The sequence below is a fragment of the Mus caroli genome, chromosome 9, assembly GCF_900094665.2.
Source record: "Mus caroli chromosome 9, CAROLI_EIJ_v1.1, whole genome shotgun sequence".
Classification (NCBI taxonomy): Eukaryota; Metazoa; Chordata; class Mammalia; order Rodentia; family Muridae; genus Mus; species Mus caroli.
In genome coordinates, this window is record NC_034578.1 from 100,324,989 (window position 1) to 100,337,151 (window position 12,163).

At 42.3% G+C, this 12,163-nt stretch overlaps 1 protein-coding gene across 3 annotated transcripts in view; it reads left to right on the plus strand.

Annotated features, from left to right (window-relative positions):
• The window catches only part of Cpne4 (copine 4), a 456,744-nt gene that overhangs the window by 336,428 nt on the left and 108,153 nt on the right, over positions 1-12,163 (plus strand). For all 3 annotated transcript variants that reach the window (XM_021171653.1, XM_021171654.2, XM_029482117.1), the window contains exons 6-7: positions 6,271-6,354; positions 9,529-9,618. In XM_021171653.1, the coding sequence (XP_021027312.1) occupies positions 6,271-6,354; positions 9,529-9,618 (174 nt within the window). The remainder of the gene's footprint in view (positions 1-6,270; positions 6,355-9,528; positions 9,619-12,163) is intronic.

Here is a 12,163-nt window from a genome sequence, read left to right on the forward strand (position 1 = left end):
ATCTAGATTTACCAAACTACTATTGATACTTGGGGAATTGTAATATATTCATTTCAATTGTAATATAGAAAATGTCCAGAACATTTAGGTTGGTTATTATGTCTTTACTCATTCATTCTGTTTCCCTCTCCCTCCCTTTACCCCGTTGGTAGGATATTTGATCATAATGTGATCTCTCTCTCTCTCTCTCTCTCTCTCTCTCTCTCTCTCTNTGTGTGTGTGTGTGTGTGTGTAAAGATAACTTTCAGGAGTCCATTATCTCCTACTGCATTGTGGGTCCTGAGCACCAAGAGGTCCTTTGGCTTGAAGACAGGCACCTTGACTCACCGAGCCATCTCACCTGCTTTTGAGTTGCTTGTCTTAAAGACACAGACTTGTGATGCAAGGAGGAGAATTTTTAGCTTTAGTTTTTGCTTCTTCTCTCAAACCTTCCCCTGATATTTTAAGGATCCCATGCTTTTCACAAGGTGTCCCCTGTGACCCCTCATCCCCAGGATCCCCACCTTTCCTCTGTGCATGTGAAGTGACTTACTGGAGAGTGCTGCATGTTTCTGTGGAAGAATCCAGACTCAGCACCGTAAGACCAAGCTGTGGGTGACTTCCAAGAACAGAACAAAGAGATGGTCCTCTGGAGAGAAGGACCTCTCAAGACCTTTGCGCCCTGTGTTGTGTGACACTGTTCCTAGAGAGACATGATAAGACATCTATCTGCTCATCTCAGATAGGGAACCGTTAGAGACCAAAGAAAGGAGACCACCAAAGTCTGACCTAGTGGACCAATGAGTTGTATTGGGGTTATTTACAGGAATATGGGTAAGAGGTTATTTACAAGAAATTATTCAAAGATGTCTGCATCAGTAAAGCCTATCCCAGCATGAATGACAGCTCATGGAAGCTGGAAACCTGGAAGGCACTGTACTGTGTAACCTGCAGGAAGCTTAGCAGGTTGGAGGGGGTCCTTTCCAGGTGGTTCAGCTGGTCTGACACTTGTCCAGATAGCTCTGCTGGTCTCTGCTTCTTCCAGACTGCTTATCAACCTCGAACCTCTTCTCAGCCAGTCAGTTTATCTGAGACTATCTCTCATCAAACCTCAATACTTACATATCCTCTTGGGAAGAGACTGGGTCTACTCAATTTGCTCAATTTCTGGAACTTCCTGATGCTATTTTGAATTACTTCCTGAGCTTAACAGGATTCTCTGTAGGATGGCATGTTTCACCTCCCCTTACAACATCCTGTTGTGTCACCCCCTTGTAAACATTTTGTCCTAAGATATCCTGCTGTTTCACTGCCCTTTTAACATCCCATGTCTTGATGAGCCTCCCTCCAAGATAGAAGGCATTAACCTGTGAAGAAACTGCTATACACTATACAACACCTTGGACCACTGAGATAGATTTAAAACCCTGAAGTCTTGAATAAACCTGTTGCTTCTCACCGATTTCTTTCTTGTGATGTAGTATTTTTATTACTTCATTGAGAACTTCACTCATATATACAATGCGTCTTTAACTTAGCCACCCCCTAATTCTTCCTGGATCCATTCATCCCAATCTATCTCCCCCCCCTCTCTCTCATGTGTGTGTGTTTAATAACCAACTGAATCCAATTTGTGGGGGCATTTATCAGACTATGGGACCACACCCTTAAAGAAAACTGAATCTCTGCCGCTTGCTTCCCCAAGCCATCAACTGTCAATAGGTTCTCAGCTGAGAGAGGGGGTGGGAAAAGAGAGAGAGAGAGAGAGAGAGAGAGAGAGAGAGAGAGAGAGATAGAGAGAGACAAAGAAAGACACAGCGAACAGACAGATGGACAGACAGAAGATTGCTTATAGGTCCCTCCCCCTCTCCATGCTAAAATGATAGACTGGCTTGATCTTACACAGGCTTTGTGCAGGCAACCACAGCTGCTGCAAGTCCTTGATTGCAGAATTCCTGTTGTGCCTAGATGCTGTTTTGTTCACTCTGTCATCCCTGACCTCTGACTCTTACCACCTCTTCTTCCACAATTGTCCTTGAACGTGGAGAAGAGTATGACACTCCACAGACTTTTATTCTCTGCACTCTGACTAGTTAAGAGTTCTGTATTAACCACCATCTGCTACTCAAAGAAACATCTCTGTTGATGTCTGAGAGCTACATTGTTCTGTGAGGTCTCCCACCAACTTCTGTCTTCTGGGTTCTCAGGACAGAAATGAACAATACAAAAACATCAGATTCCAAACACCAAGTTATAGATGGGTTTCTGGATTTTTTCCCTATCTTTCTGATTTTAACTTATATTTTTCTACCTTTTCCATTTTAAGTGAAAAATCACCAAAGAAAAGTTTTAAATCTTTCCATAAATAGGAAAAAAGAAAGTAATTGATAGAGTTCTTCCATGGTGGTCAGCAATTCTTAAGTATAATTCACAAACATCCCCCGAGGGGCAGTAATCTATTTATGGAGGCAAAGCAGCAGCCCATGGGCATATAGGAACAAGCTAATGTGCCCCACATCCAGAAGGGAAAGGGGAAGAGAGGTGGCAACAATATTTTTAGAAGTGTATAGAAACAGAAATGGGCTGAGAAGCAAATGCCTTGACAGGCACATGGGAATGAGCTACAAGTGTGTCTGGGAAACAAATGGGCCATTTAGGGATGAGGCAAGGTGTGTGGGGCAGGCTAACAAAGAAGGCAGACACTTAGACCCCTGGTAAGAGGAAGACAGACATTGCCTTCAGACAGGAATGAAAAGGGCAGTACTCAATTCTCAGGTTGGATGGGGCGGGATGCAGAGAAAGTAGTTCTCTCCTGCCCATCTTCTCTTTCTAGGATATTCTATAAAGGTTCTCTGGCAATATTCTTTTTAAGAATATTTGTTTTTAAGTAATTTTCATAAAATATATTTCTTTCACCAACCAAAGTTTATTAGCTTATTTTAAATTTGTAAACAATATAATGCTGTCTGCTTTTCTGTCTTACCACAGTCTTTAAAACCATTGCCAGTACAATACTACTTGAAAAAATGATTATGTACTTTTTTATGAAATTTAAACATACTAGTTAGATAGTAATGAATTATTTTTAAAGACTTATGAAATAATTATAGAAAATGCTGCAAAATTATTTTTAGTGTTGAAATTGTGTAGAATATACAATACAGAGAGTTTGCCTTGATCTTATATAAATTGAATATCTTTTAATCTTCAATTGAATTTAATATTTTTTTACTTACTCACTTTATATTCCACTCACTGCCCCCGTCCTGGTCAGCCCCTCCCACAATCCTTCTACTGTGAGTGGGTGGGAGCCCCACTAGGTATCCCCCCACCATGGCACTTCAAGTTTCTTCAAGGCTAGGCACTTCTCCCACTGAGGCCAGACAAGGCAGCCAGCTATAAGAACATATCCCATATGCAGGCAACAGCTTTTGGGATAGCCCCTGCTCCAGTTGTTGGGGACCCACCTGAAGACCAAGCTATACATCTGCTACATGTGAGCAGGCAGGCCTAGATCCAGCCTGTGTATGTTCTTTGATTGGTGATTCATACTCTAAGAACCCCAAGGGTTCAGGTTAGTTGACCCTGTTGGTCTTCCTGAGGAATTCCTATCCCCTTCAGGGCTTCAATCCTTCCTCCTATTATGGCATAAGAGTTCCCAAGCTCTATCCACTGTTTGGCTGTGGATGTCTGCATTTGTCTGTGTCAGCTGCTGGGTAGAGCCATTCAGGACAACATGCCCCTGTCAGTGTAGTTCAGGAGTCTGATGTAGATGGATGAGAGGTGATAGGAGAGTGGAGATCCCCCTGGGATAGCAGGATGCTCAGGGCCCATAAAATATACTTTGATCATAAGCATTAAAAATGAAAAACGAAACAAATGAAAAAGATAAAAACCATGCCTAAACAAGACAAAACAACACACACATCAACAAACCTTAGCATTTGTTATGTTTGTTTTGGGCAACCACCCCTGGCATGGGGCCTACCCTGGAGTATAGTAGGTTGATATACCCAGTAGCACTTCCTTGGAAAAAAAAATTGATTGTTTTTTTCCCCTTTGCCAATGGGTACCAACTGCAAATAGCATCTCGGTTGGGTGAGCCACCCTGTGTCTACTTGTCCCCTCGGGTTGGGTCTCCACTGAGCTTGAACTTGTGCAGTTGTGTATGCTTCCAGTCTGTGTGTCCATATGTGCTTCAATGCTCTTTAGGCTCATATTCAGGACAGAGCCAGGTTTGCTGCTTTCCTGCTCACTGTCCCTTGGTGGCACTGGTCTTTCTCTCCAGGATAGCAAAGCCCATCAGTGATCTTTGTTACTATGTCTTCACCCTCCCTCAGCACACACAGAAAAATTAAGCTGCTTCCTCAAACCCCTCCATGTTTCTTCTTTCACAATATTCCTGCTCTAGATCCTCACAGCCATTTTCTTCAGTCAAATCAACCATTTATGCCTCCTTTCTAAAGAACCCTTGCACACTTGTTCATTCACTATTTAGCATAAGTCATGTTGACTCTTATATTTATCTTCCCAGCAAACTTGAAGGCAGAGAGTACAACTAGGTACTAGTGTTCCTAGGATCCTAACATAACACAAAGGCTTTATGGCCTCCACACCCCCTACAGCTTAGGGGAAGATGACTGAAGACCCTGGTAGAGAAGGGAAATTTACAAGTTGGAGCCAAAGGGAAATAAAATGTCAGATGGTGGCTTGTTAACTCGATGGATGTTAGGGCCAATATAGATTTAATTCTGTTCTGTTACATTTTAGATTGGGAGTGCTATGGAAGAGGTGCCTCCATATTCTATACCACAGGCTCATTTATTCATTCATTCATCCATCCATTCATTCATTACTGTATTCATTCATGCATGTGTTCCTTTACCCAGGCACTATTATAATGTATACACTGCAAAATGTACTCCCCGTGTAAAATACTTAGAGAGTACACTGTAAAATAACAAGAAAGTATACACTTTGTAAAATGCTAAGAAGATAAACAGTAAATGTGTAAGAGAAAGCAAGGCATAGTTCCTCCCTTCTGAGAATTTACCAACCACAGGTCCAAAAAACCAAAGCTATAAAGAAGATATATGCTCTGTAGGTTCTGACGCCAGTAAAGCACCTGTTTGTATTGGCTTTTCCTCCCACTGGAAACACCCCTAAGCACTAAAAAGATACAAGGGACATCTGTCTGTGGGTTCTCAGGCAGCCAAGATGAAAGAACCCAGAAACTGAGCAGAGAAGAAAAGCCAGCGAGATAACTCACACACTTTGTGCAGGTTTCTCACGCAAGCCTGGCTCCTTAAATAGCATGGGGATAGAGAGCCTGTGAAGTTTACCAGGAAGTGTCTAGAAAACAAAAACTGAGCCCAAAATTCAATTGACTTATGGAATAGGGAAAGAAAAGGTAGAAATTCAGGGCCACTGAGAGAACAGGATGCTCCAGGGAGGAGTGCAGCAATGTGAGGGGTTTCGCCTCTCAACGTGTTCACTAATTAACAAACAGAAACAGAGAAAGTGAACCAGGAACCTAAAGCTGGGCTAGCAGAGATCAACAGAGACTCAGAGTTTTCTACAGGGAGGACCTACTCCATAAATACTCTGGCTTGCAGGTAGCTCATTCCAAGGACAGCACCCAAGGAGGGAGGACTCCGAAATAGAAGGACTCTTTTTTACTAAAGGCTTTTGAAGTCCTACCTCTGAACAGCTTAATCCGGACAAGATTCAAGGCACTGCCCTCATTTTAGCGCCTTTAGATGCTGATGACTCATCTGAAACCTTCGTAATCTTCTTTATGAAGTGTTTATTTAATCAAAATTAACAAACATACCAAGAAGCAGAACCAGGCAACAGATAATAGAGGCAGAGGCATAAATGATCCAGACATCACAGAGGTCAGATATGGACTCTGAAATAGCCATGATTAGCGTATCTGAGACAACAGATTTCTGACTTCTCAAGGAACTGGCATTTGAATCCATCTGTGAAGAATCCTTCAGAGTTCAGCCTAGCAAATACATAACAAAGAGTTCAGATGCAGCTCATTCCAGGCAAAGAGTGAGTTGGAAGGACAAGAGCACAGGAAGAAATGGTGGCACATACTGACTTGGGGTAAGGAGGAGAAGGTGTGGAGTTGAGGCTGACCTTCCAAAAGGAAATGGCCAGTTGTCCTCCATTCCCCAGAAAATCAGTTATGATGATTAAGTCTACCAGTGGTCAGGACCATATCAAGTTCAGGAAAGAGATAAAGAGAATTAAAGAACACTTAATTTCATTTATCTGTTTTAGGATTTCTTCAGTAAATCCGACCCATTTCTGGAAATTTTCAGAATGAACGATGACGCGACTCAACAGCTTGTGCACCGAACAGAGGTAAGATGCGTGCACTCTGCCTCTGAGACCAGTAATGCCCTTGTAAAGAATTGCTGTACATGATTTCCAATTTTTAAAAGCTAAAATATAGTTATACTATTTTCCCCTTCCCTGTCCTCCCTCCAACCCTTTCCATGTGCCCCTTGGCTCTCTCTTAAATTTGTGACCTCTTTTTCTGTAGCTCTTGTGTGTGCACACATGCGTGTGTATGTGTTACCTTAAATATAGAACTACAGTCTGCTTAATCCATAAAATGTTGCTTGTATGATTTCAGAGATGACCCTTGGTATTGGAAAGTCAATTGCTGGACTCTTCTTCAGGAAAGACTATTCCTCCAGCTCTCACTGTTATTTGTTACCTATAGTTCTTTGTCTAGGGTTGGCCATGGGACATCCTATTTCTTGTTAGCTCACTGCTTGTAGACAGACAGACCTGGGGCCTCCTCTCTCCTTGGGATGATCCTCCACATTTTTGATCTGGGTGTTTACTCTGATTTTCTAACGTTGGAGAAAATTCTCCTTTCTAGATAACATCCTATAGTTGAATTTCAACACAGCCAAGCTATAATTTATTTATAATAAATTAGGAACACTAGAGGTAACAAGTCACTGGGCCTAGGTGAGCTCCTCACCCATTCTCCCTCCAAGCAGCTTCATGGTCACTGCTTTTATTATCCCTGTGCCCAAATACTTGGCAGAAGCAATGGAAAGGATGAAGGCTTTGTTTTTGTTCTCAAGGAATTCTGCCCACATGGGAGAGGAAGCAGAGGGGCTTGATTACATCTCAAGGATCAGGAGGCAGGACCCTGCCTTGTGGGCAATGTCTCCCAACTAGGCAGTATTTTCCAAAGTTTCCACAAGCTCTCAAAAGATGCCATCAACTAGGAACAAAGTATTCAGATATATAAGTCTATGGGAGATATTTCAGAGCTATTACAGGGGTTTTTTCTATTTTTTTTATTACGTATTTTCCTCAATTACATTTCCAATGCTATCCCAAAAGTCCCCCATACCCTCCCCCCCCACTCCCCTACCCACCCATTCCCACTTTTTGGCCCTGGTGTTCCCCTGTACTGGGGCATATAAAGTTTGCATGTCCAATGGGCCTCTCTTTCCAGTAATGGCAGACTAGGCCATCTTTTGATACATATGCAGCTAGAGTCAAGAGCTCCGGGGTACTGGTTAGTTCATAATGTTGTTCCACCTATAGAGTTGCAGATTACAGGTTTTAATCCTTATCCTTCCCTACCCTAAATGCCTGGTACAATTCTCTTATATGCACAGGCAATGCCTATGATGGTTAATATCCATTGTCAACTTGATGGGATTTAGAATCACCTAAAGGAAAAAAAAAAAAAACCTCAAATGTTTGGAGGTATATAAGGGTACTTCCAGAGAGGCCTGACTATGGTGGGAAAGACCCATAGCTGATGTGAGCCATGCAATACCATAGACTAGAGTCTCAGAATGAGTAAAGAAAGAGGAGAGAGCAGGCAGAGTGCCAGCATATCTCTCTCTCTCTCTCTCTCTCTCTCTCTCTCTCTCTCTCTCTCTCTCTCTCTCTCTCCTCTCTTCTCTCTCTTCTCTCTCTCCCTCCCTCCCTCTATCTTCCCCCTCTCCCTCCCTCCCTCTCTCTGCTACTGATTTCCCCAAACCTCTTCACTCCTTAACATTGTCCTAAATAAACACAGAATATATTAACCAATTCTCCTTCTCAGAAATTTGGTCATGCCCAGGGTATTAGGAGACAAGACAAACTCACGAAGGAACATTGTTTCTGTATTTTAATACATTAAAATAAATTTAATAATGAATCTGTGATCTCATCAATAATTCATAATTATAGTAAGGAAGAAGTGGGAATCATTTATGAAATAATTACTCTATTTGGAGACAGAATATTTTTCCAAAATCAAAATCCACAAAGACTTCTACCTAAAAACTTCATAGATTAACATAGCAGAATTCATTTAATAGTTTGATTTTATTTGGGTGCCCTCTTAAGTTTCATTCAGTAGATAACATGAAAGATCTTCAAAAGTGTCTGCTTATAGGACTAGGTGGAGCTCAGAATTTGTGCTTGCACGAAGTCCTCAGTAACATAGCACCTACTGGTCCATGAATCACACTCTGGTAGCCCCTACTCTAAAGTACATGCCTGATACAAAGGAACCACTTATACACTCTGAAACAGGCTGGATCATTCAAAACAAAACAAAGGCAGGAAAAATCTCATGGACTCTTAGGCAACATTTAGCCAAGTTCATGATTAATAAGCTGATTTTAAATACATTTTTGCTATATTATTGGTTAACTTTATAATCTGAAGAATTACCAGGTTATATCTTTCTAAACATTCTAATTGAGATAGTGTTTGGCTAATGTAAAGTTGAGTATTCTTCATCTAGAAAATTCCCAGACTCTCCATCTGATATAACTCATAGACTTCCAAAGCTCTCAACACACACTCACATACACACACACACACACACACACTCACACACTCACACACACACACATATCTTAACCCTCTTTCACTCTCACTGGGTGCCCAGCAAGCTCACCTCCTACTTTGATGTCTTTTTGTGTGCTTGTGTGAGCTGTTGAGTTTAATTAGGACTGCTCACATGAGCGTGCTTGTGAGGTTGTTCACTGGAGCATGGACAACTGACCAGGATCCACACCACAAGCCTAATAGACTCCCCTAGCCCCAGCAATCACTAACTGCTCACAGGTGATGTTTTCAGCAGTACCTTTCCACCCATCCCAGATACCTTTCCTCTGCTGACTCCAAGGGAAAGGAATCCATACCGTAAGACTGATGGCCCTTCAGGACTGGGGAATCCTTTATCAGTGGCCAGAGGCAACCTTGCCTCAACCCCAGGTCTTTAGATATTGAAGAGATTATCTTCTATATTCCCATGCTGGGCAATGTCACTGTCCTTATTCATGAAACAACATTGAGGCCAGAGAACACAGCGGTTCTGCCCATAATGACCTACTTCAGGGCCACTCTTAAAATATCCACTGTCCTCAAGTTTGCATCAAGCCACCTGTCCAAAATGGATATCTTTTCATAAACAGCACAGTGGCTTCTGGAGTCATTTTCCTGTTGGAGTATGAAAATGTCAAGCCTTTCCTCTTCAAATCACTATTCATCTCTTTCTCTTCCCAGGTTGTGATGAATAACTTAAGCCCAGCCTGGAAGTCATTCAAAGTATCGGTAAACTCTCTATGCAGTGGAGATCCAGACCGCAGGCTGAAGGTTAGATCCTATCTGAGAGATGTGAATTTGAAAATGCATTGCACTGCACCCGCTTCTTCTCTCCCATGAACCAGGGCATGCAGAATTTTCTGTGCCACTCTCCCAACCCTCTCACCTTTTAGCATCTTAATAGAAGAAAGTGAGGCTGTTTCTTCTTCCAGAGCTATCAACACTCATACAATAGCTCTAAAATAAATCCTAATGTATTATGTCAAAAGACAGTGCCTGGGATGTTTCAGAAACAAAATGTGGCAATAACTTCAGAGTATAATTGAAAGTTTCTGGAAAGAAAATATTTCTGCATCAGGTATCTATTGTTATATAATGTATTACTCTACACACACACACAAGTGTGGTAGTTTGAGGTAGTAAATGTGTTTAGCTTATAACTCTGTGCATGGGCAAACAGGGTGGTTCATAGACAATCTAGGTGGTTCATAGGCATTCTTGGTCTCTGTGAGGCATTCATGGTCTGCTGCCCATGAATGGGGTGACTTCTAGGGGTTGGTAGGCAGTGCATGTGTGTGTGTGTGTGTGTGTGTGTGTGTGTGTGTATGTGTGTGTGTGTGTGTCTTAGTTCTTGTCATCAGACACATTAGCTTAAAATTTTATGTCTAGTAGCTGTGGGTTTCAAGAGTCCAAAACAGAAGCTGCAGGGCCTCTGAGTGCAAGTTGAAGAACCCATTTACTTTCTCCATAACCTAGAAGCCTAAGTGTGCCTACTCCAGATTCAAACACAATGTATTCTACCTCTCCATGGGAGGAAATGAAAAGTATTAGGACCAATCTTTTTAATCTGCCACAAATACCTTGAGCACTATGGAAATATAGAAATTGGAGGGCCTGGGTTTCATGTACTGGGAGAATCAGGAATCATGAGATGGAGACAACAGACTGAATACCAGAAGTCTCTTCCTGGAGACACTTGCTGTGGTCATTGGATTGCTCTGCCCTTGGTCTTGGAATCTTGAGAAATTTCGTTGCTAATACCACAGAGTCAACTCTATGGATTCAGGATGACTAACTCACTTCACACAAACTATCCATAAGCCCAAAGTCCAGTTGATTAACATGATTATCAAGCAGATTCAGGGTCCCATCAGCTTTTCTGGTGTTCTGTACAGTGAGCAAACCAGAAGGAAGACAGAAGTCAGAAGGTGAATTGAGCCTGAGGGCATAGGAGGGATGCTGGGTAACTCAGACCCTCATTGGCTTCAGATTCCAAAGGGCAACAGCATCCTTGTCCACATGAAGATAAAAGGAGTGGTCCACTCGCCACTCGGAATTAACATGAATGGTTGCTTCTCAGGGGAGCCATTCTCAGCAAGTTGCAAGATGGGCATTGTCTTAGTGACTGTTTCTGTGATAAAAAATACTTTAACAAAATCAACTTAAGGAGAAAGTATTTCTTTTGGCTCACATTCCAGGCTGCAGTGCATTGTGGGGCAGTAGTGAAGGCATCAGGGACCTAGTGCATCTGCAGTCAGAAGAGAGGAAAGACTCATGGAAGCTAGTGCCCAACTCACTTCCTCCATTCTTACACAGTTGAGGTTCATCCACCAGAAACATGGGTCCTCCCATGTCAAGTAACACGATCAAGCTAGTCCTCCAAAGGAACACCTCAGGGATTACCTCCCAGTCAGTTCTCCAGTCTGTCCAGCTGTCGCATCACACTAGCCACCATAGGCACTGCTGCTGTCTGCCTACGTGATGGCATCCTCTACCCCATTCACCCTGAAGTTTCTTGTAGTTTCATTGTTATCATTCAGGTTAGAATCCCGTCTGTTTGGTTAGACCTAGTCTCGGTAATGTTGCATATCCTTGCTTAAATCCACTGTGTGGATATTGTGGTTGAACTGTCGGTAGTGAACAGACTAGCTGACTTCCATGGTGCTAATGACATGTCCAATGTCTATCTCTACCTCTTATGAAAAACAAAGTTATTTGGGGACAACCTCTGGAAACTCTCATTCATGCTGGGGGGTGTGTGTGTGGGAAGGATGGGATTTCCGATTGGATTTCTTGGTAGAAACTCCTTTTTAAGGTGCCCGAGAGCTGCAGCTTCCGGTATGGGTGGCGATTACCAATTCTGCTTTGAGCAGTGCTCACCTGTCCCAGAAAAATAACTCTTTTCCTTGGGCCACGAATAAAATATCACGTCCTTTGGCATTTTGCCACTGGGAGTCATTGAGTGGGTAAAAAAAAAAAAGGTTTAGTACAGATGAATATTTTTATAAAAATATAAATAAGGATCCCTCCGTGGGTTTTTGAGAACTCTGTGGTCTCTGTAGGAACAAGAACATGTATGAGATGATAGAGTCATAAGATATAGTCAGATGGAAAAGAGGAAGAGACAGAATTAAGGAATGGTGGAGGAAAGAAGAAAAGAAGCAAGGGTAAACGTAGAAGGGAGGACCAGTTTCTCAGCATCTTCACAGCTGATCTATTGGTACTGTACTGGGGGACTGTCCTGTGTATTATAGAGAGTAGTTACTCTCTCTCTCTCTCTCTCTCTCTCTCTCTCTCTCTCTCTCTCTCTCTCTCT